The sequence below is a fragment of the Lates calcarifer genome, linkage group LG18 (assembly GCF_001640805.2).
Source record: "Lates calcarifer isolate ASB-BC8 linkage group LG18, TLL_Latcal_v3, whole genome shotgun sequence".
Classification (NCBI taxonomy): Eukaryota; Metazoa; Chordata; class Actinopteri; family Centropomidae; genus Lates; species Lates calcarifer.
Genome location: NC_066850.1, coordinates 7,650,634 through 7,676,767, shown reverse-complemented (window position 1 = coordinate 7,676,767; position 26,134 = coordinate 7,650,634). Strand labels below are relative to the sequence as shown.

General features: G+C 42.1%; 1 protein-coding gene across 1 annotated transcript in view; it reads right to left on the bottom strand.

Annotated features, from left to right (window-relative positions):
- The window catches only part of snd1 (staphylococcal nuclease and tudor domain containing 1), a 164,379-nt gene that overhangs the window by 34,840 nt on the left and 103,405 nt on the right, over positions 1 to 26,134 (bottom strand). The window contains 1 exon segment of the mRNA XM_018670981.2: positions 4,210 to 4,351. Coding sequence (XP_018526497.1) covers positions 4,210 to 4,351 — 142 coding nt within the window.

Below are 26,134 nucleotides of genomic sequence, written 5' to 3'. Positions count from 1 at the left end.
AAAAACCCGCACTTCAAGAGTAATTAAATGTGAATAATTAAAAGGGGTAAAATACAGAGCACTTGGGACCCCTGGAGAATAAAAGATATTACAAACTGCATTTTCTCTATAATGTTCAAGAATCACTTAGAAGATAACAGCATAGAAATTTATTGCATGGGCCTATGTATGTTCATTAAAAGTGTAACTAGAGCTGTGACTTTTTTATCACCATTGCCTTTAGCAGATCACAATAAATAAATGATAAATACATCCCGGTCAATCAGATAGCCACAACTCCTACAGGGTTGATGGTTCAGAAAGTGCATCTAAATATTAACAGCTGCAACCCTACTGTTTTTATGACTTTTTCCCCTTCGTCCTCTTCTTTCTACTACTGTAATAAATATACTGTCCATTTGCTGTATGCTACTGGACTGCTTTTTATTACTTCACTGCAATATCCGCTGCCATCTGCTTCAGACTTTATACGCTCTTATCAATTTAAGGTCATTTTGCATCATTCTTTTTTCTACTTTATGTCGTCTGTACCAAATGGCGCTATCTACAGACACCTGACCCCTATCTCCCATAATCCATTCTCACTAGTGTACAATTTTATTCCCTTTTCTTTATCGTTCAAAGCGGCACTTTCTATAGCACACTTTACCTCATGCTGCTTATTGTTAGTATCACCCAGGTACCTGGAATATTTCACTACTTTTTGTTTTCTTCTTCTTGCTGCTGTGACACTTTAATTTTCCTACATGGAATCAATAAAGTTCATCTTATCTTATTGAATCAACGGTTGAAACAAATGGGAGCTTAACTGCAGACAGAGAAATGAGTTTCCCTGCCAGTCCCAGCGGTATTTTAATCATTTTGTTTCTATAAATACAGCTACCTTTCATGATTACTTTTACACCCGCAATAAAAGCTGGTGATTACTGAAGTTAAGTAAATGGGCTCACACCTATCATCATCATGATGTCAAAGGCAAAGCTGTGGCAGTATTGTTTTATTCTCTTGTTCCAAGTTACTTTCACTGAGGCTTGCTCCTGGCTTCAAAACTGAACATCAGGACGAGAGTCCAGACCAGGGGGAAGCCAGTTACTGTAGGCTTTCTCTCCATGTCGCTGGCGTGCTATATGCCTCAAGAAGGTCAAGGTGTATTCAATAAAAGTGTTTGCTCCATCTGCCAAATGGGAGCGCTGGCAGTGGCTGCCAAAAACACTGACTGAATTTGTCTCTGATGTTAGCTAGACAAATTCTAGACAGGAGAGGTAGGTGCCGTGGTAGAGACAATTCAACTCATAGCATAATGTGGGTCGTAGGTCAGTTTTTGATAAAATGCATCAGGGAAGGTGTTAATTCAACTCTGTGGTAACTTTCAAAAGAGGGCAGCTGTCCATACAACCTCTCGAGCTGCATAAACACTGCATATTTTCAACAAAAATGTCACAATTTTAATATCGAGGGGGTCATATTTGTTACAGTGCCTTTTTGCTGTATTATATTAAACTGATATAGACACTGTTAACAGTATTGCGTCCATCTCCTTTTGCTGTGTGTAATTTTAGTTCAGTGTTCTGAATCAATTACTTGATGGACAGGATTTGCTAGAGGTTAACTGGTACGGCCCAAGTGTCATGGAACATAAACTGTGGCACAAACATGATATCCACTTTGTCATTTCTGTGAGGTGGCATGTTGTCATCAGTTGCAATCACAAGAGTATTTATGAAATTCAGCCTCTGCCTCCGAGCTTATCTGAGTATATAAATTACTTCACCTCTGAAATTGTGGGAAAGGATGGGGGGGGGCAGGAACATGTAATGATATTGCAAAGCACTCAGCTTGTATGATTTTACAGGCCCTAACACTTTGATGTGCTCTTCAAGGGGTTGGTATGACTTAATGTAGCTTTGAGGAAGCGTCAGCGAAAATGGAAGAGACGAAGGGAGAAAAAGAGATGGAGGAAGGCGGGGAGGGGCAAACAACGTGATAGAGAGGGAGATGAGGGAAACAAGGCAGGGGGTTAGGGCCGGTCAGGTTTTGCCTCCCTGCTGAGAATAACATTTTTAAAAGGGGGAAAAAAACTAGCACATAAGCTTCCTGGTGGAAGAACACGGGCCAATTAAAGGAGAAAATAAATAAATAAAAAGGACCCAGCATTGCTGGATCATCTAAAAATCAAGCCTTTATATGAGAAAAGATTAAATAACTCACAGCTCTCCTGTCAAAATACACTGAGAGCAGCAATATAAAAAATGCAGTTTGTGTACAATTTCTTAAAATGCAACACTTAGGTTGCTACTGAGGAAAAAAGTTGTAAATGCTTTGCATCTTGCAATTTCCCCAGGTCCCTTATAGATGTAAGGAATTTATGAGAAATCAATAAAAACATTTTGATTTGCTCTTTCATGTGTAGCTCCAGCACAGCATGTTTCCCAAAAGCCTCCAAATAAGGGCTCCCTTTTAGATATTCCATAACACTAGGAAAAAAAAAAGCTCCACTCCACAGTTTGCTTATACATTTCCTGCTGACAGTAAGTAATGCTGAAGGCATTAACCCTAGCTTCAGGTTAACATGTGCCATGTACTGTGCATTTCAGCCTCTTCTCGGTGACACGTGATTTTGATCAGCGATAAAACCTTGCACATAACCTCAACATCACTCGGCTTGCAGGGGAGTGAAGCTGAAGTGGCCACAGGCGGTGTAAAGGCTTTTAGATTTGAATCTACAGCTCCTGGCAAGAAGATGAATAGCAGATTGTTTCTGCACACTTAGTAACACCTGGAGGTTTCAAGAGAGGAAAGAAAGGTAGGAGGTCTTTATGAAGAACAATTTGGGCCTGAATCCTTTTCACACTTGTATATGATTGGATTATTATGGTGTGAATGATGCTCAGGCTCAGATTGGCAGTAAATGAAGGAAAATTAATTAATTATGGCACTGAGGCAAATTATGAGGTGGCCAAAGTCAATTTCATGGCCTCTGACAGTCGACTGCCAGTGAAACCAGATGTGGGGGACGGCTGAGCGAGGAAGACCTCCGCATCCCGTACCGCTCGCGCACACAAACTGGCACTGGATGAAGGGACAGTGATTGGCATGAGGGCTTCAGATCTGTTCCAGCCAGTTTGTGAATGCAGGTTTGAGTGTAATTGTATGTTTCGGAGTGTCTAATTGTGTAAAGTGATAATTAAGTCACAAAATCCAAGGTGTCAATGAGAGGGTGGCTCAAATTCTCCTTCATGGGTCAGAATTCAGTCACACTGAAGCAGCCAAAATACAGCCTTTTTGGCTACACCACATTTCTCTCAACATTACTCTGGATTATTTCTGAAAAGACAATTCTATTCTCTCATTATCTGGACCTTAAAATATTGAGTGCAGTGGTAATAATAGAAAAGGTGCTGCTCAGTGAATTGCAGCCGAAGCATAACCTCTGTCTGCCCTTAGTTACTGTTGCAACTAACTGCTCCTATGTAAGCCCTCGTAAACAAACACAGATATAGTACATATGTATACACATACACACAATTTGATTTTGAAATTACAGAAGATGGCCCATTAAACATATTACTTGAAAGATGGACCGTTACCCAGCACAGGGGGGAGGTTTTATGTGTGCATTCATTCATGTACAGAAACACACACACACACATATACTATATACAGACACAAACAGAGCTTGTCAGTGGGAGCAGCCATGCGGGAATACCAGGGATTGTTAGTTTTCCCATCTCCAAACTTTTCTCTCCCTTCCCGCCCCATGTCAGCGGTGACAAGAGGGGGATGGTGTGATTTATTCCTGTCATTCAGTAGTAATAACAAGTGGGACGTCCTTTCCTTTGTCTCTGCTGGTGGGAGGGATGCTGCAGCAAGGGATGAGGTGAATGTCTGAGTGGTGGAGATAATTGTCATTCATAAAGCCAGCCTGGTATTAAAAGGGAATAAAAAGAGAGGGAGCCTTTGCTTGCAACTCTGTGTGGGGAGATTGTTGATGCTGGTGTTTAGTGTGGGATTGCATGGGATGATGAAATAGTCGCTGGAGCATTAAGTAATACAACATGTTTACAGTGATTTCAACTTTTACTCGTTCGCATTTGATCTACCCACGTATTCTGCGTCAAACTTTTGCATTTGTCTGACAAATACATAAACATACATTACATGTACATTAAATACATTTCTAATTCAAACTGTCATCTGTGCGCTCTGTACCTGTCTCCACGTCCTGGGTGTAGAAGTGCAGGTTGTCAGTGATTTCGGTGACGTAGACTGGTCTGTAGTTAGCCACGCGTTCCTTCTCCTCTGATAGATGCACAACCTCCTCGACTGGTTTCTCCTCGTAGTTGGCCCAGATCTACAACACAAACACACACACAGGTGAGAAGGACAAGTCAGTACAAGAAATACTAGACCTCGGCAATACAAACACGCTGCTAAGACACTAGTGATTATTCTTTATATACGTACAAATATGAAGAATCAAGCTAATGAAAAAGTGACAACCATTAAAAATGTCTTGGATATGTCCACTCATTAAATGTTGAGTATTTTTTACTATATAATAACAACTGACACATTTTGCACTAATGATTTGGTCTCATTTTTATGAGAGCACCAGAATACTGAGAGAATATGAAGCAGATATACCAGGCTTTGATTGTGTATTTCTTGAGCATCAAAATCACATCAACATTCTTATTCCTTATCATCTTGGGCCAAACTCAAACCCACATCTTTCAGAACAACCATGATGCTTCAATTCAGAGCAGATGTTTGCAAAGTCCTTTTGTAACAGATTATACTGTATGATTAATGACAAAAAAAGTAACACCAACCCACTGATCTAAGTTTCTCTCTCTGTGATGATTCCAAATCAATAAAGGCTGTCATGTACAACTCTGCACATGATTAGAACCTAATTATTCTCATGATGAAAGAAGGAAAATATTTATACTGTACTTGAAAATTAAAACATTCAACTGACAAGAAAAAAAAAAATACAGAGCAAGGGAGGTGCTTAACATTAACAGCAGGACCCAATATGTCCCAGCTCATCTCCATGAATTCTAAAGACAGGATCAGAGTCACACTTTGCTTATCCATTTTGTCCCAAACAGGATCCATAGAACTTAACTCTGGACACTGTGGACAGGTCAGGGCATTAGTTTGACTTGTCATTTGTGTGCGTTACTGTACTTTTATCAACTTGAGAGTAATTGATTCTTTTCAGGGTTCAGTTCTGATTAGAGATAAGCCATGTAAATGCTGGTGGTAACGTAGCATGTAGTCAGTGAGGTTCCTCACAAGCATAGCAGTTCATGCGTGTGTGTGTGTGTGTGTGTGCGCGTGCATGCATGCGTGTAAGCAGGTTACATCCTTTCTATGCTGCATCAAGGTTAGTTCTCTTTTGGCTCCCCAGGAGAGACAGAGGGCACGAGGCTCATTAGGGAGAAGTGCTTTGCCTTGGGCCACATATCAAACTGCATGGATGTCAGTACGCGTGTGTGCGTGTGTCTGTGTGTGTTTACAGAGAGCAAGGGATGCAGCAGAAAGAGTGGGTGGTTGAATGCAACGTGTCTGTATACATCTTCAAGTACAGGAAGAGAATTAGGCGTGTGCAAAAACACAAGACGGTCAGGATGAAAGCGAGCTAATCAACTCACTGCAGATGAAACGCTGGAGAAGGGGCGTGAAGGAGATGTATAGGAGGAGACAGGGAGTAAAGATGGGCGGGAACTCAAAAGTCAAAAAGTGCAACCAAGCTTTGCAATGCTCCAACTCCTTGTGCAGCAGCAGCAGCACAGCTTGTTACCATTCATTTCCCCAGGCTATTTGGGAAGTGTTTACTTGTAAAGGTTACATAAAGAGAGGGAAAAGAGGCAGACAGATTTTTTAACAGTACAGTGATATTAGCCAATTAGGTTCTGGCTAATTATTTAACTGCATGGTATCATGGCGCTAATTAGATTAGCTAGTTTTAATGTTGTCATTTTTTCACTCTGCTTTAGCTCATCTGCAGAGCCACGCTAGTGTTAAGGCTTAGTTAATCACACCCGAGGCTTTTTTTTTTTTTTTTAATATGCTGGCTCTTCAGCATGGTTATTAGATTATCATTTTACCTCATTGATGTTATGACGTACAGCGGCACAAGTCTTAAAGGAGTGAACCGTGTGTGTGCATGTGTGCAACTGACAGAAATCAGTGGAAGAAAGAAAATGTTTCCAACTGTTAGCCATGAAACAAGTGACAGAAGAACTGAATGCTGCCGCCCTGCCTACCCACTAACAAAAGACAGGGTCATACTACCCAATTACTTTCAATTATTCAACCCACAAATGCTGCAAAAAAGAAAAAAAAGAGCTGGAGAACAGAAGGGAAAAAGGAGGGAAGGAAGGAGGAAAGAAAGCAGGTAGAAATTCTGGTGGATTGAGGGCGAGCTAGGTTAATGAAGACCGAAAACATGGCCACGCTTCGTAAACCCCGAGATCAGCCACAATATTTTCGTGTGGCATTAGATAGCCATGTGCATTATTAGCACACACATACACAGCCATAAGCGCGCATTATATGCACAGTCACAAATGCTGGAATACAGAGTGTGGTAATAAGCATGCTCTCCACATTGCAATTGAGCTGACATGGCTTGGCTTTTAATCAAACCCGCAGCACCAATTAGGGATGACAAAGATTAGAGTGTCACCATTCATTAGCCTGGTGGCCATCACTGCAACACCTTTAGGGTGGTAACAAGTGGGTGGGCTTATGGTGGGATTGGATGCCAAGCACAGCCACAAGGCTTCCTGTTGACCTCTGGCTTTGTGTTGAGTAGGGATGTCACAGCAACGATAAACAGGTACACAGAGAGATTTGCCTCCACAATGAAAGTTCTCTATGAAGCACTAGATATACTGAAATCACAAGGAGGCTGCTTAATTCAAGTTTAGATGTTGCAAAACTATATATAAAATCAATTAAAAGACACAAAGAGGCAAACAGATGCAGATTAGCTCCAACAGTACGTTCACAAACACTGATACAAAGACACAGCAGTCTCTTGCCTCTCATTAAATGTAGGCTTTTTGTGGACAGTGCAAAAAGTCCCATTTTGCTACATGTTATTTACATTCAGTTCTGATTCTGCAGATGGACAGTTGTGAACTGCTGTGTGTTTGTTCTCTGCAACATAAGGGTTATTGTTTCATTCAAGTTGCCATCCAGCGTGCTTTTTCACACCCCTAACATTGCTGTCATCTTGTGTGGCAGGTTTCTGCCGAAAATGACTGCTGCTTCTTCTGCTCTCTTTGAAGCAACACATGTTAAAAAAAAAAAAAAAAAAAGAAAAAAAGGGGGGGGCTAACATGGTGTCGACACAGGAGGCGTAGTGCAAGCAGCGCGTTAACAGAGTAGTAGCCGCCGCTTCAGTGCTCGGTCTGTGTTTAGGCACAGTAGTGAATGTAGATCACTCAGATTTTGACAGCACTCAGAGCCATACTCGCAATCACTGTAGGCATGTAAAACAGGAAAATGGACTATAATGTGAGTGACATGTGAACCCTTACTTGGCCTGTGTAGACAGCTTAACTGAATACAATAAGTGTACCTGTTCTGTCAGACAGGTGTAGAGGCACAAATTTAATGTTAAACAAAAAAAGCTGTGGTTAACCAAAGTCGCATGATTCTAGTTCCAGGAGAAAGTCTGGTGCGAAACTAGTGGAAACAGCCGTAGTTATGGTTAGTATTAAATGTTAAGTGTTTACTGGTAATTACTAACATCAACATTGTCAACTGTATATTGGTTATTTGTGGTCAAGACTTGCTAAAAGGCTCCAGTGGTTGAACACTGGTTTTCCCTTGTCTCTGACTACACCATTAGAAACATTGTAGAGTTTCATCTCTTTTTAAAACACAAATAAATGTGCACACACACACACACACACACACTCTCTCTCTCTCTCTGTGCCCAGGGCTGATGACCTTCCGTGAGCAGCCAACCATCCTGTTTGTTCCACTTGAATGCAGGTATGTGACTGCTGCTTCTGCTGCTGCTGCTGCTGCTGCTCTGCAACTGCAGCCAGACGCTAGAGCCACTAAGCTGCCAGAGACAATGAGAGAGAGCACCAGAGAGAGCACCAGAGAGAGAGGAGGGGAAGAGAAGAGAGGAGAAGAGATAGAAAGATGGGAAAAAGGAAAAAAGCAGCAGGCCATTAAGCTCAGGCTGTAAGGACAACAAGTACTAATAATGGGGGCCAAGCAGAGAGAGAGAGAGAGATGGCAGGTCATCCTGACCTTCACCACTTCTGAAAACACACTTACAGACAAGTGAGTGACAAGTGAGTCCAGCGGGGTAATGTGATGATGGGGCAGGGGTTGCTCTATTGTTGCATGTGGTGACTATGAGAACCCACATGAGAAAAGGCTGGAAAAAGTGTTCAAGCATGTGAGGCAAGGATTAGGCCTGTTCCCATTTCCATTTCACAAAATCAGTTTTCGTTTCCTCTACCTTTCATTCACTTAATCTTCTATTCCCCTGCTTCTTTTCTCTGGCTACACATCAATAATCTTATGGTTTCAGTCAATCTTTTTATCATCACATTCTTTTATATAAATGTAATAGAATTTTATATATTAATATAAAGTGAGGAGGTATGAATTAAAAGGTATTTTCTTTTCATAAAGACTTTCCCAGACACTAGCCACTCGAATTTTTTAAAGTCAAATTGGATGAAAAATGCCTGACCCTGAAGAAGATATACCTTGTTATGGCAAAATTGTTGCAGCAATTCACTGGTGGTGAGTCTTAATTTCCCAGCCTGGCACACCAGATACCTCACTGATGGAAGAGTAGCTCTTTGACAATTGGTAAGTGCAGCTCCGCTTTGGAGAGTCAAGTAGTCTGCTGATTAGCTTAGTGTTGATTTGTCTGAATATTTCTAATTTGATGAAGAGAGCGGCAGTGGCCTAGAAAGACTAGGCAACGGTGCTGCATTCATAGATTCACACATACAAGCACAGGTGGGTGAATACACAGACAGATGGATGACTGAACCCACACATAGTGCCAGAACGAGAGGGTGAGGGCTGATTTGAACACTGATTAAAGGTGGCAGTGTGTCAATTTTCGTAGTGTGTGTGGATGGTCTGCTGAAACAAAAATCTCCATTGCTACCCAAAGTGCACACTGTGCAGTTTGTTAGTGGGCAAGTGCCAAAATTATTCAGTTAAGAAGGCCATGCAAACACAAATACAGGACTGAAAATGAAGATAAAAGGGTTTGGTTTAAACCTTGACTTGTTATGAGAAACCTCCAATGATCAAATCCAGGTTTACATAAAAGCTGTTTTGAACTAAATCTCTAAAAAGTTTTCTATGATTTTCATTTTCACTCTATATTAAGGAAGTTACACCGAGTACAATTAACACGACACACTCAGAATTGAGTGCTCCTCGAAAAGAACATCATGAGCACGACTCTGAAAACAGCCTGCACAATTCCTCATTAACCTGTCTTCACATACTGCACTCACAAATATAAAGCGCTTGACAGCTGCAGTGCAGCATATGTCGCTGCCCTCTGATTCAAACACACCTCAGTGGACGAGGTTGCTCTGCCCTCGCGACCCCCGTGACAAACTTGTGTAGTTGGAAAACAATGGAGCTCACTAGCTGAGCCGCAGAGTGATATGGGCAAAGATACTGTAGAGTGGTCTCTCTTTGTACATGGGAACTTACACAGTTCCATTGTTCATTCATTACCCAATCACATTTAGAGAACAATTGAAATCAATAGGAGCATGTTATTCATAAGAGTGCACTTTGTAAATCAATTTAGCCCCTATTATATCCCTGATGAATCCCCTTTAGAGAGAATGGTTCATTAATTCAATCGAGGGCACGTTTTTCTCTTTCGGTCTCTCCGTGCTCACTTGGAGCCTTTTTTTTTTTTTTTGGAAGCTCACATCAAAAGGCTTAAAGCTACACATAAGAATAGAAAGGGACCGCATTTACTTATGACTAATATTATCCTGTAAAGATGATAGATGGGTGAGCTTATCTCATACAACAACAAAACAAAAGATGCTATCAAAGAGTAAAGGATACATATAAAAATGAAAAGTTGAACACTTTGTTCTAAATCTCATTCCTCTCATCACTCAGTGTACAAAAGCCTTCCCTGTAAAATACAGTAAGCTCCAGAGAAAAATTTGATTGGCACATAAATTGAGAAACAGCTCATTAGAAAGCTGCAAACAGCGCCATGTTAAAGACTGGGAGAGGCTGGCGTGGCAGAAAGGTGGACGACCCTGGATTTCCTGTTGCTCGATGTTGTTGTCTGTATCGACTAAGCCATTAGAAGCGGAGGATGATCAACAAGATGGACAACTGCTTCACTGAGAGGCATTCTGCCACATTGCAGCTAAGACCTGGGGTTCAGCTCCTGGTAGTAGTAACTCTGGGTTTGTTTGTGGTGTTAAGAGGTTACCTAATCTTGTTACTGCAGCCAAACAAAATTATGAAACATAAAAATAAGTATTCTCCTATCAGGGTTAAAGGACTCTGGTGATATGATTTCTCAAAGAATAAACAACACAAAAACAAAACCCAACTAACAGATATTACATACAGGAAATAACACTAAGAAATTCATTTGAGGACCACTTCAGTGGAGCAGCTTGTTATTTTGTTGTTACCAGAAATGATAATAATAATAATAACATGCTGCCCTTGATAAACAGGTGAAATGTTAATGGCTAATGAAAGATTGTATTTATAAATCCAGGTAGTGCTGATAGAATTTACTAAGAGCAATGTTATGAGGGCTATCAGAGAAAAAATCACCCATGTGTGAAACAAAAAAGCAGAGGAATATTCTCCGTGTGGCCATTTCAATGAAAACACATGTAGAAAAGTAGAAGTAGAAAATGCATGTAAGTAGAGAAATGACAAACCTGTTTCCTCCTGTTTGTTGCTAAGTGCAAATGTTTCCATTTCCAACTCTGGCTTTTCAGACCATTATGACTCATATGCCAATAACTGATGTGACAAGAGGTTGGTGTGAGGTAAATCCCGATAAAGGTAAAACACAGGCTGAGAGACTGACAGGCGGGCCCTCACTTGGATCAACTGTTTTAGAGTTCATTTGAGGAAGTGTGTACAGGCCTGCAGACAACTGTTAGCCCATTGAACTGAATTGGAGGGTTGATGGGACATGCTCGGTTGACTGGACAATGAGTTTAGTGACAGGTGTCGGGGTGTCTAAACTTCTCTTGTACACTAAAGAGAAAATACATTAACCCAGTGCAACTGCCTAGCCCCTATAAGGCCTGCCTCCAAGGTTAAGGGGGGTTGGTGATGGCACATTAACCTGGATGACTCACCTTGTCGTGGTGGGCCAACTAAGAGAAGCAGCTGTGGTAGTGGGGAACAAAAATGATTTACTAAATGCAGGACAAGCTTCCTTGTCAATCCTTCCCTGCTGTCATCACATTCAGATATAATGCGCAGCAGCCTTGCATCATAAAACACCCATAGTAGGAAAAGCACACGTGTGTGCTGTGGCCTTGGGACGAATTGTTCCAGGCTGAGCTACAATGTGGTAGCAACACTGTTCCTGGCACAGTAGGCTAATACAATACGACTGCTTATGGGCCCCTGCAAGGCCACACATGTGGACATGGTAACAAAACATGTCAGCTGCACACAAGCCTATTTGACAAGCTGTAAAAACTGAAATCACACAACACCAGTATATTATGTTCGATATAGAGGCAACTGGTTTAACACATCAAACAACACACAGAGAATTCCAGGGGCAATTCTTTTTCATAGCAAATTTTATCTGTATAAAGCTGCAGATACTTGAATATCACTTAAACTTAAAACCAACTGTATAAAGCAGGAAGAAAAAAAAAAGTAAGATAATTTATAGTTGTGTATGGGGGATTTCTCACTGGGAAGAAAAGAAAACAGCGTTATCTTGTATATATATATTATACTATATATATATATATATATATATATATAAAGAGAGAGAGAGATGTATATGTACAGAAAACTTGAGCACAGGTGAAAGTCTGAGGATTTGCACCTCCAGCTAAGCTTCAACAGTGATCAATAAGATCTGTAAATCAATCGTATTTTTGACTGCCTGCCAATGGAGAGAAGTCAAGATAGAGGTTATATGGTTTCTTGGTCTGTTGCCAGTTTCGATAGTAGCTGCAGCATTCTGAAAAATCTGGACAGGTTTTGTACTAAGAAAGAAAAAGTGAGTATTATAGTATTCTAAAAAAAAAAAAAGTATGATACCTAAAAACTCTAAAAAAAGATGTTGATGTTGTCATAGCTGGAGATATCACTGTCTCTACTTTTCTCTACTAGTTAACTGATTTCAAACAAAGAATCAGTGGTATTTGAGCCAAGGGGTTGAAACATTACAAACACAGTCCAAACCTGGAAGAGGTACAGGCCTAAGACAGATCTAGGTTCAAGTCGAGGCCACAGGGACTGTGGATTTCAGCACTTGGCTGCACTGTCCACCACTGGAACCCTATCAATCCTAATCTGCTTAAATAAGAATATTAAAAAATAGGTGTCCACTTCCATGTCCCAGGCCAAACCGCACTGAGAGGGAAAGCAGGAGACGGGAACGAGGGATGAGTCTCTCGGATGTGGTTACTTAGCAGATAAATTATGCATTAAAACTGCACAGGTGGTGCGGGACAGGGTTTTTAGGTGAAGGGAGGGAGCCGAGCAGCTGGGGAATTCATAACAGAAACAGGAGAGCGAGCGAAGGAGTGAGGGAAAGAGTTACTCCCTAGCTTCATATCACAGCCAACAGATGTTCTCCCATCAAAGAGGCGGCAGGCAGGCGGCGAGGCTACTCAATCCTGGCTTACATGGCGAATGTGACCCCCCCCCCCATGCTTACATGCACACACCCATACACGCGCACGGACCCCCCCCCCCCCACACACACACACACAGTCGAGGTCTTGAAAACGACCTAAGGCTATCGTGGTGGCAACTTGTTACACTTTTTAAATTGACACAAATTGATCCACTTAGACATGTGTGTGTTAGGGTAGGGGGTGGGAACAGGTCTGTCGGCCCGCTGACAAAGTACTTTTAGCACCAAGCACTAACTTACATCTGACAGAGATAGGTGGTGGTGTGTGCATGTGAACTGGGGGGGGGGGCATTGTGTTACCATGGAAACAGGACATGTAGGTGCATATGTAATTGGGGCGATACACGCATACACAAACCCACACCTGTGCTGCTGTCCTCATGGGCGCCACCCTCCTCGCCTGGTATGGGAAGCCAGACGGTTGAGTATGAACCAGGCATTGCTCACAGTTCAAACACACACACACACACACACACACACACACATAAAACCACACACATCATATCTGGAGGCAGTCACCCCTGTTTATGGTGTCTTATGTCAAGTGGGTGTTTTTTAGGTTGGTTGGTTGGTTTGTTTTTTGTTTTTGTTTTTTAACCCGAGCAGTGAGTGTGTCTATCTGCGGTCATTAAAGGATGATCAAGCCAAGCAAGATGTCGTCAGAGCAAAAACAAAAGCAGCGCCAGGGAATAAGCATGCAATTAAAGCCGACCAGCTGCAAGTGCAAGGGCACATGATGCAGACACTCAATCTTCAATTGGCGTTAGACGGCGAGGGAGAAGGAAAGAGACAGAGAAGAGGGAGAGAGGTAAAATAATTAAGTTGTAGCCAAGACAAACACTTTGTCTGATTGTGTATCATGATAACCTTGATAAAAAAAAAAATAGGTGCTGCAACAAGAAGAGATGGACGGCTGTACAGAGGGAGATTTGCTTGATTTCTGTTCGATAACTAGATTTGCTTGTTGTCCACTGATTTTTGCATTTGTATGTGTGATAGGCCAGATTGACTGGCTCCACTGTCATTGTCTTTGTCCTTCACATTTGGTCTGTGTTTATTCCAGCTGTTCTTATGACCTTGAAGCCAAATGGGTTAGGTTCTGTCTTTCTAAAAATGCACCCACCTGGCTAAACACCACGCGGGGAAAAAGAAGTCGGCCAAAATTAACAATGAATAGGACAGTGTTTCAGCCCACCCCCTGTCCCTTCTGCTCTCTGCTGTGCCTCTCATCCTTCCTGTATAAGATATGTTTATCAACTCAAGTGGATTATTGTCCATGAGAGCATGCTCTGTCTGATCACTGGAAATATAGAAAGGGAAAAGAGAGAGAAAAGAAAAGAGGGGGTATAAAGTAGAGTGATTAAGAAATAGGACTACCTCAATGTTACAATGTATAAGTATGCAATTAAAAGGCAATTAATCAACTTTTTAATTAACAGGCTAGTCTGTCCCGGGTTGCCACAGTGTTGCCATGACAACTGGTTTTCCAGGGTGGTGTTTATCTCTCCTGCTCTCTCTCTCTCATTTTTCCTCTCTGATCACACCTTCCACTTCATTGTTCTTCCACTCCCTCTGCTTTCTTCATTTAAATAAAGAGGGGGAAAAAAAACACCAGAGGTATGAGAAGGAGGGAGACATGCAGGAAGGCTAGCAAGTGCTGGTGGGGATTAAGGGAACAGGAGAGATGCAGGATAGCAGAGAGTGACAGAGAGGTTAATGTGGGACTGGCCGTACCGGTGGAGAGCGAAAAAAAGAAGGGAGGGCGAGAAGGAAACGGGGGAAATGGAGAGGGGGGAGGTGGGGAGGACTATGGGGAGAAAAAGATGGTAATATTATCACATCAGAGGTAAAGCCCCTTGATGTCTCTGAATCACTTCCCACATCTCACAATTTGTAAAACGATTCAAAGGAAACTTCTAAAACTAGTTTCCCAGGTTTAGAACACTGTGAATTGAGGGTGTTTATGCAGAATAGATATTCTCTTTCTTCGCACTCTTGTTGAAAGAAAGTGTGTGTTCAGAGGGGTTTGATACCTAATTCCTCTATTGCATTGATGGCTGATCCTGATGACCACAGCAGCAAAATAATAAATGGAAACGTAGGTGCTGTCCAGCATGTCATATATGGTCATTTGAACCTCATCTACGAAGACTGTGATATTCAATGTTTATATAGATTGTTATATGACCATGACAAAACTGTCTGAAGAGTTAACTGACTGCATAACTGCACAGCCAAATGCTGCGTCTAAGGTAAATGTAAAATTCTTTAGAGAGACACATACTAACTCATAGAGGAAGTAGTAGAAATAAGCAAGAACAGCAAGTAATAAATATGTAATATGTGGGAAATGTGGGGAAAAAAGACAAACAAACAGAGAAAAAGAGAGGTAAGGGGCTGAAGAGAGACTGGTACCACAGCGGGAATCGGAAACGCAGGGATGACGAGAGCCTGTTTATGTAACTGTCTCTCCCCGAGGCATGAGTGAGAGAGGAAGAGAGAGACTCTGTAAAATGCACAAAAACACAGTCCCAAAGCTAGCAGAGTGGTCCCATTCTCTAGATTTAGAGTGTTTTCTCCAGGCTAGCCAGCCAGGAGACGAAGCAGAGCAAAAGTGGACTGACCTAAATTACAATGGAATGCAGAAGAATTCATCCAAAAATTCTCTCAAACCTGGATTTTTGCAAAATAAAGTGTCATGTTGGTGAAAAAAAGGCAACAGGGGAACAGATTTATTTCTATACCTTGCCCGCCTTGTTCATAAACCCTTCCAATACCTCTTAGTTTGACTGATGAGGAGGAATGAGCTAGCCACGCCTCTAATGGTCTGTCAAAGACAAACACACATACACACTGTAAAGAATGCAGGAGTAAACACATAAATGGAAACATACATGAGCTAAATTCATTACATTTTATATGTTGTATGGGTGCGCCAGGTGAATAAAGGCTCTTGTTAAAGAAAACATTCCAAACATTTAATTTAATTTATAATTTATTTAATTTATAACTGTGGAAATAAATCGATTAGGCTAACCGTCCATCTGAATGCAATGATCATCAACCATGACAGCATAACTCACAAACAATCCAGTCTGTCAGTCCTCAGAGCAATCCCTCCAATCCTATATCTCTCCCTGCTTCATTGTATTCATCCATCTGTTCCTCTCTCCCCATGTCACCGTACTCCAAGGTTGACAGCCCATGAAAAAGGACCCATCAATTTTCTATTAAGGGCTACCATTTTTTTTAAGGTCTGAAAAACATGTTCAATGCCCTACCGCAAACCAGCAACGGCAACCTGCACTGCACCGGCATTTTATAACTTAACTGGAGTCACAAGAACAGATTTTATTTTGTTGGACAGTGTGACGATCCCAGAGCTTTTTATTTCATGAGAGGTCACTAAAATATGAGTCTCACAAATAAAACTTGAAATGACAGGTACAGCCCTCTATAGTTGCCAATAATGTGGCCCATATTATCCTCCTGCTGGTAGAGCATGACGCACAAATAATTCAGAAAACTGCAAACACAAGGATGTAGGGTAACACACAGTAGCTAGCCAGTTAACCGCTGAGCATCTGCTCTATCAAATGACTACTCTAAGACAAGTGAGCTGAAGAAGAAAGTGTCTTACTCAGAGAAACTGCAGTGATTCAAACTTCTTTTTGGGTGCTCTTGTTAGAAATTGCACATCGAAGAAGTGCCTTTAGAAAGACCAGAGGACAGCCGAAGAAAAAAAATTGCATCAATGAATCAATGCACTTTGCATTCTCCTCACAGTGAGAAAGCATTAGAGAGCATGTGAGGTAAGAGGGAGAATAATAAACTGAATGCCTAATTCAGCGCTTAGATTGGGGAAAGTGTAGAAAGGAGGAAGTGAATAAGAGAGCCAGAAAGAGAAATGGCTGAATTAAAGACGAGATGATGGGAAAAGAGAGCGATGGGGATGAAACTGTGTATGTACTGAGGCAAGAGCAAATGAATGAGAGGAATAAACAGTGGAGGAGTTGTAGAGGGGGAAAAAAGAGTCGGAGGAAGCAGAAGACTGAAAGGCAGTAAGAGTTGTCATAAAGCAAATAGAGGGAACGAATAAGCAAATGCATTTTAAAAGTGGAACTGGCTGCTCAACCAAGACTGGTCTGCCAATGAGTAGAGGGCTCTGTCTGCGAGCAGGTAATAAAGCAAACTGATGAGGTGTTCACATACACACCAGCTTTAAGCTTCTTCCCATTCTGTCTACCAGTCCAGCAGCCTGACCTGCCTCAACCTTGGTGAGGTTGGAAGTACCTGCATTTATTGGAGTAACCATGACAGCAGCAGCAATATTAATCTTTATAATAATATATATTTAGAACAGTCAGGGGTGTCAAGTGTAACTAGCTTATGTCAAAGCCCTTTTAGGTGACAAGGAAAAGTCAACAAGGTCTGATCTTAATGCCATGGAACTAATAAAACCACTACTCATTAAATGGGGGGGAGGTTTGTAGATCCCAACCAGCAGAGAGAGCATTTAAATGGTGCCCTCAAGAAACAAATATTTAGCATTTCATTAGACAGCAGAGAAAAGCAAGGGAAGCAGGGAGGGGGGGTAAGGGAGGGGTATTTCACTGCCGACCCGTACTAAATGGAGTTAAGTGTGGCTCCGAGCAGAGGCCCTAAAAAATGTCAAAGTGTGTGTAAATGACTATAACTTGCGTGTCTTATTTTTAGTGCAAACGCAGATAGCCCACACGGTTTTCCTTCCTCCCCTGATTAAACAAGGGCGATTAGAGAGGACACCTGAAGCAGGGCAAAAAAAGGAGGGGGTGGGGGTGGTTAATGTTTTCACAGCATCTGCTTGATGACTCCAAAAGTACATAAATGTCAGTTATCCACAGGGGAAAATGTCATCACCGCCTCTGCCTATAATGGGTGTTCACACGAATAGTGTGGCCAATACATCATGACAAAGATGTCTGTACAAATTGCTGCAAGGTCACAGAAATGTCATCAATATAAGCTAGTTCAAATAATCCAACAAATCAGATTCTTTAAAGCTTTAAAAGTATTTTCACACAATGACAACGAAATGACTTTTTTAAAGGATGGACAGGAAAATATGCCTTGAAGTAGACATTTATTTATTAAGGGTACTCCGAAGGGAATACTTTCAAGGATAAGTAGTTTCAAAGAAATTTGTTCAAGCATATGACGTCATTTAAGTAAACACCCATTATACTGCATCAATTAACAGCCACTGTACAAGGTAATAACCTTTGCTGCAACTGACTAATCAAAGCTCTGCAGTCTGAGGTCAAATACGCCTGTGTTAAAATTCAAGGCTCGCTGCCCGTATTCCATGTACTCCTTCTAGTGGAGGTAGGAAGCAGTCAGCCACAACCATTCTTTGGCAAACCAAGTGGAAAAGTGTCTCCTTACAGTGTCCCAGGAGGGACAAACCGGGAAAAAAGGAGAACAAATAATCTGCTCGCCCAAATCCAGTCAATGCATGTCCTTCACACTCACTTTCATTAGTAGAGACAGGGGGAGAAATTGGGGCAGGAAGAGGAGAGAAAGAGAGAGAGAGAGAAAAAAAAAGGAGGGAAGCCCCAAGATATAAGAGAGAGGGGTGGGAGGGGGAGACAAAGGCAGGCAGGAAGACCTGGGGGTTTGTGTTTTTCTGTTGCGGGTGGCGTAGCTGGGCATGTGTTAATCAGCCATAATGCAACGCACTATGTCATATCACATTATGTACTCTGCTAGCGTTTCACCTCCTCTCACTCTTTTCAGCCCTCTCTCCTCTCGTGGCCTCAGCCCTTCATCCCGAGAGCAGAGTGAAGGGGTGTGGGGGATTTGAGGGACTGCCTGAGTTATTTCTGCGCTGATGAACCAGAGGCAGCCGCAAACCTGCCCCTGAGGAACTCTGCTAAGAGCCCGCAAGAATCCTGTGCATGACTGGAGAAGGGGAAAGCACAAGGCCAAGGACATGCAGACAAATGCATATCAGCACATGCGCTGGATCATATACATAACAATAAACATGCACACACACATGCAAGTTAATGGGAATATGCAAACAAAACAATGACACATGGACAGTAAGGACCACATGCACACTGCTACAAGTACACAAAGTACAACAAAAAGGCCTACTTCCTGTTTATATGCTTCATCAAGTAGAATATTTCATCTGAGTGTGTGTGTGTGTGTGTGTGTGTGTGTGTGTGTGTGTGTGTGTGTGTGTGTTCCTCAGGATTGTCCTCATGTCCTTGTGGCTGGATGCATTTTTCAGATGACATTTTCAAAGTCAGTGTGTAATCCTGCAACTCATGTAAATGTATAATTCAGCACGCGGAAGGTGAGACCGCTGAGACGGACTCGCTTCATTGAGCGCGTCTTATAGTTTTTTAAGTTTCTATGTGTGTGTCAATTTGCCGGCGACTGGCACGTGCACGAACGCGCAGCCCGCATCGCCCGTCCGACGGAGATAAAGATGGAAAGAATGTTTGCATGTGTATTCACAAGACTGCGAGTGGAGCTGACAGACTGCTGAATTTGCAGCTTGGAACTGGGGAAAAGGAGGATGAAGACAGACAGAGAGAAAACTGGGGGTTGGGGTGTAAATAACGCACACATCACTGGGTCCACTGATCTCTTTCTCGGTCTTTCTGTCTCTCCGCCTCAAGGCACCGAGCGTCCAGCTTGCCATCTACAGCAGGGGGGATGTCCCCGGAGAGTGTGTGGGTGTGCATGTGCATGTCTGTGTCTGCACTGTCGGCCCGCACATGCTCAAAGTGTGTTTGAGTAAGCAGGAAAAAGACAGTGAGAGTATGGTGTGTGCACGTGTGGCGCCTCCCTCCATCTGCAACCAAGTTTTGTGTGTGTGCAGATGTGTACACAGCGCACTGAGAATCATATTATGTAATCTTTCAGCCATATAAAAAAGCCGCCGTCAGCTCTTTGCTTTTGTGTGGTAGCTGGTTCATTTTGTGAACACAGTGCTGAGGAGAAAGATAACGGCAGGAGTAAACTCACAGGCATACAAACATTATGGTATAGTAAACAAACAGAAAGGAAATGGTATGCGGTCACACACACAAAAATACATACACATCTGCACACATGGCACATATGAATGCAAAGACACAGACAGAATTTGTGGTATTATAACAGAGCGAACAGTCCTCTCCATCTTTTCCAGAGATGTGAGGTCTCACACGGGTCAGCTCTCCCATTGTGGCCACCCTGCAGGCAATAATGTCCCCTTGCTGTGAGCCCGCTGTCCTCTCGCACTTGCCAGCAAATCCAACAACCTTCATCTTCCTTGTGTGTTGACACGTCAGCAACGGGGCCAAACGTTCTCTCGCTGAATATGCTGATGATTTCCACTGTGGGACGGGGTCTCCCGAGCTACTGATCCGAAAGGTGATAGGCTATCATCGAAAGCTTTAATATCGTTCTGTCTCATATGGCATTGCTTTAGAAAAGCTTCTTTTAATTCCATCTTATTTCAAATTTACTGCCTCATGATTTCACTTTAATTAAAAACTGACAAAATGATTATTTAGCTACAAATTTAGTAAATCACATGACATTTCTATTGATTAATAAAAACTTATCTAGATATTATGCTGTACTTTATTAAACCGCTGCAAACTAATAAGCCTGCTGTGGTATCACAGAGCAGGGAAAAAAAAGTTCAGGCGCTTGAGGCATATTCATTAGATTGCAGCAGATATTTTCGGAGCATGCTGTTGGTTAGCTTGTGCTGCAGAGATGCTGTGTTGTATTGTGCTCTGGTTTCTAATGCTATTTCATCATCAGATGAATCAGATAATCATCATCAGTAGTAGTGGTGTTCTGGTGAATACCTAAAAATAGGGTGATATGACCACAGTAGGCTGAGGTCTGCTGAACAATGAGTCTTCAAACTGTACTATCGTACACACGGTTAAAACACTGTATTCTGATGAGGCAAGGGGGTTAGTGGTTATTTGACTAGCGATTGTTGCTGTGTTGCACTATGTAATATTGTGGATGATATGTATTCGAAACACAAGCAAGACTAGCATCGATAGATTGCCTATGGGTGAGGTGATGTACTGTGAGGTTTGGCACAGTTTTAGCCACTCATCTCCTAAAGGGCAAAAAAATGCAAATCAGCAGCAACATAATGACTCTCCTGACCCTCCATCTTTGAGATAGCTGAGAAATGCTGCCACTGACACCATTTCATTCTCCCATCAGTTTTCTGGTGTTTGAAAGGGCCTCTGCACATAGCTGACATGTTAATGTATTTGCTCTTTAAGCCATCAAGTACAGAAACCATATCAATACTCACAAGAACTGTAATAGATACAGAACGTTTAACATTTGCTCCACAAACACCACTCAATCCTGTCGTTTACAGGTAAATAACATATCTAAATAACTGTTGGATGTTGAGACATTAGTTACATTGAATCAGTGGTTTTAAATGCAACACCTGCATTATGCATGGTCTGCAGGGTGCACGCAATGTGTTTGCTGAAAGTCTTCAGCTTATTTTTCAGGCCCCTTCACTAAAGAAAAAGCACAGACAGACCAAAAAAAAAAAAAAAAAAGGAAAAGTAAACCTCAAAACCAATGTTGGCAGAAGTCCAAGTTTATTAAATTAAGATGAGGGAGTTTGCTGCAGTTGGCACTATAGAAGCAGACAAAGTGCCTTTCTTTTTTATCCAAAGTTCACCCATTCAGAGCCTCACAACGGACTGTTCTGAAAGCGTTCCAAATGGCAATTGAGGAAACGCAAACAAGCTGTGCATGCTCATGTCCCCAAGAATATAACCAAAGCTCTAAAGATCTATTAGATTATATTAAGGAATTATTTTCTATTATCTCATTATCCAATACCAGTTTACAAGAAGTCTTCAGATAAAATTCACATTCAAAGAAAAATGTGACATTTCATTTTCATCCAGGCAAAAGAGGCAGTTTCATCAGTCTACATTCACGTTACCTCTCAAATGGACTGGGCAGACATTTAACACAGTCATTAACTGAATATCACTTTCTGTGATTGGCCATGACATGGTCGTTGTTCCTATTTCAACACCACACAGCCTCCATTTGTTAAATCACAAGGCAACAATGACAGCAGTAAGCAATAGATGAGAGAGACAGAAGGGAGGGATGACTGAAATGGTAATGCAGGTGCAATCATCCTGTTTGCCCCTGAATGCCATTAGGGCTCAATTCTGCATGAGGCCTAATGTAATTTGTGTTACAAGAGTAATAATAGTAATGATTTCATATTCACCAAAAATCTCCAGCTAGGGACAATCACCAAAATGGCTGAAGTTAACAGGAGATAATTTGCAGGAGCAGCAATGAAGAGATTTGACTACAAGAAACCTAAGCTGGATGCAGAATGAGTCAAATTTATTTTTGTTATTTCACTCAAAGCCTCCATAGATGAGCTACTTTAATATTAATCCCCAGCATTTTTCCATGATATTGCCTGACGACTGCCACAGGTTATTTCTCTATGAGAGACCAAGAACAATGGGAAGGGGAAGAGAAAAAGATTGCAACCCTGAAAGCGGTTCAATGGCTTCAGGGCTTAAGGAAGCACTGAGCATGGTATTAATAGAAAAGAGACTGTCATCCATGGAAACCAAGCGAGGCTGTTTGTATGTAATTCTACAGCCTATTTACAGAAGACTGAGAATCAGCATGCCACATACATAACAGAAACAGGCCCATTGTACAAAACCTGCCTTTAAATTGAATGTAAATGACTCCAGGTAAAACATACAATACAATATAGATTTAAAAAATTCTATTATTGGTAGTGGACAGAATGCTAACCATAGCTAATTCTTGAGAGTGAAACCTGTCCACTAAAGGTAAACTGAACTCAGAGATACAAGCCAATTAGTTTCGCTAAAAGCCCAATTATCTTGATCCATCCACAGCATGTTCCTGTTTAGCCAGGTGTGTGATGTGCTGACTGCTGAGAAGACACAGCATAGATGGGAGGACAGGGAGATGTTGCTTTTTGCAAACTTTGAAAACAGAGTGGGGTGGGGGTGGGGATTTCCGGTTAGATGTCTAGATGTTTGGCTCGCTAGGCATGCCACTTGACCCCAGGGAGTGTAAGCCTGAGGCAACTGAAGTGAACTACAGGGCCAGAAACTGCAACGTACCGATATAATCAGACATGCTTACAATGCCAGTAAGCCAATCACAGCAAATCAAAGTGCTGCAATTTGCTTTGCACTACAAAAATGGTTCCTCTGTGCCATGTGTTAATGTATACTTGTGTACAGGCCCTTGGGCAAAGTGGCAGTCAAGTCGGCTGGACTTGCAATTCTGGATTCCGCCCAAAATAAAAAAAAAAAAAGAAAGAGAAAGCTGAAACAAGATTATGTACTTCAATCAGGCTCCGCCAAGGACACGTCACCAAGCTCAATGTCAAAATGATGCTGCTTCAAATACTCTGACAAGTGGCGTTGATGGACGGGTGAAGTATAAGGAGCGGCAGCACCGGATCCTGGGTTTATGCTTCCGAAGGATTTTTTTTTTTCTCAAAAAAAAAAAAAAAAAAAAAAAAGGTTTCAAGTGATGAAGTGTCTGACTGTCTGTGACCACAGAGAGAGCAGGCCAAGGAAAGAGCTGTCCTGCACCATCCAAAAACTGTAAAGCAACTAAGGGGAACAAGGGCATGACACAGGGCATCTGAGGAGACATTAATCCATTTAATAGGAAGGGATTCCACAATGATTAGTTGAAGGAGGACAGGAAGAGAAAGAGAGGGGGAACAAGTGAAGAGAGTGAGCATAAGGATGCAAGAACACTGCAGAGATTAAAAGAAAGAGTGGTCTGTGAAGGGGGCTGAGCGGGTTTGAAGGAAAGGGGCGGGCAGTGATGAAAGAAAGAGAGTCCCGTGACATGAAAATATCTTTAACAGGGGTTGTCACATCCTCTTTTGTTGTTTCTTCCGCCACTCGCTCTCTCTTCCATCTCCCACTTTCCACTCTGAGGCTCATTGGAGTGCGTTAATCTCCTTCAAGGTTGGATAATTACAGCCAAAAAAAAAACAAAAACAAAACTTCCTTGCTCAACAGAAAGCAGACTGGTTACTATTGAGGGCCAATTGTTGATTCACCTCATCATAATTAGGCCACTCCAATTACCAGCATGTGTCTTTCCTCTGCTAGCTTACAGCTATTAGGTTGATTTTCTCTCAAGCAGACATATGCCTTAATATTGACAGAAAACATGGTACTAAAAAGCATTCAACATAGGTCTAACCTGCAGAGAAGAACCAAGAGCTCCTGGAATTGCATTTCATTTTCCTTTTCATCACACATGCTTTCATTTCAAGGTATTTTATCTCATTTTTTGTTGAGTTTAAAAAAAAGTCCCTTGAGGCACAATCAAATATTGTCAAACCACACCTGTTCAATCTTAGGGGAACTTAAATGAAAGATACAGCCAGTGTCTCTACAGTCAACAATCTCTGCTCCCAATCCACTTTGAGCCAAACTGCTGCTATCTTGTCAAATTTATTTCTCTCAGCAGCAGCATGGGAATACTGGAACATCATATGAATAGCTGCAATGAGCCATCTCATATTACAATGACAAAATGCAGTGTTTTTGCAACGAGTCTTGTTTACAGAGATGCCTGGTAAGCAAGAATTAGTTTTTCTACCCCTAGGAGAATCCAAATATACACAAGAATGCTTTGCAAAACCAGGCGAGAGATTTAAGGAGAGGGCATGAGCATTGCTTGGCAACAACCGGCTCATTGTTAAAACAACATGAAATGAGTTTATACAGCGTCCCGGGTCTGTCTTCTAGCTGAATCATGTACACGTTAACACTGAGAGCATGACAATGGGTTCTGACAGGGCGACATGCTTTAGAGAGATTTATGTAAACAATAGCTCGGCCATAAATAAACATAATGGGGAGCAGAATTAAGAATGCGCCCAGGCCTACAACTGGAGTCTTCTGCATGTGTGGAGAATTGGGTTTGCTGTGCGGACAGTTCCAGGAGATGCTGATACGCAAACATCAAAACATGCTGAGCTCTAGAAAAGGCTCCTCTTCAAACCCTTTGGAAAGCTTCATTTAGAACACAATCACTTTGTCCCATTGGTCTCATTGTAGCAAAAACTCATATTCACTTAAGTCACTCGAACTAAGCAGTTTTGGTTCAGGATGCTACTGCAGCAAGCCTCAATCCCCCTTGTTGTCCCGGGTCCCTGCTGGACCACCAACGCAAAGTTTTTCTTTAATGAGTGTGTGCGTGTGTTCGTACACACATCTTCCGAATTCGCTTCATTACAACAACCTTGTTTTCTTGTAGGGATGCCTGACACAGCAGTACCACTGATGTCTTCCATATCCACAGCCGTAGGGACAATAAAGAGAGGGCAATGAGAATAGAGGAAGAGAGGGAGGGAGATGGGGAGGAGATGTAATCTGCCCTACCTAGCCTCAGCCTACACACAGACAAAGACCAGCCACGACTTCAAAAGAGAAAGCCAGAAAAAAAAAAGCCAAGCTCTCAGCTTTTCTCAAGATGGTCTCTACGGGTTAATTAGAACACCAAGTCCCACTTCATCTGCCTTCAAGTTGCATAGTATGCATTCACACACACATACAACTAACTGCCCTGTGCACACAACACACTCTCCACTACACACACAAACAAATCAGGCTGTGGTTGATCTGTGCACCGGTGCCTGTGGCAAACTAACATCAAACATAATCACTGTCTGTCTGGTCAACTCAGGCCCCATTCTGCCGTCTTTCCTCTCGGCCCTGTCCGCACTCAGGTTAGCTCAAGTCAAAACCTTGTGGTGAAAGTCAATCTGTCTCAACGCTGCAAAAGGGGGCTGGAAACCGGTAGTGAAATTGTCATCAGAGGTGTCAGGAATGTGCCTCCCAGCCCGAGTTGGATTTAACATGGCAGGGTCGGTGTGCTCACATCGCTGGCGAGATTTTTCCAGACCGAGGTTCACCTGCGTGCTCCACTCGAGATCTTTAGCTCTCTCTTTTGCCGTTTTTGAGAAAAGAAAGAAACAGATGGAGAGTATCTTTAAGAAAAAGAGGGAGGCCAAAAGAGCAAGAAAGACGAGTGGGAACACACTGACTATGAACATGATAGATTCAGAGGAGGAAAAAAAAAGAACACAACCCCTTCTTAGCTCCAGCAATACATCACATTTATACAGGGAGAAGAAGCATCTGTGAC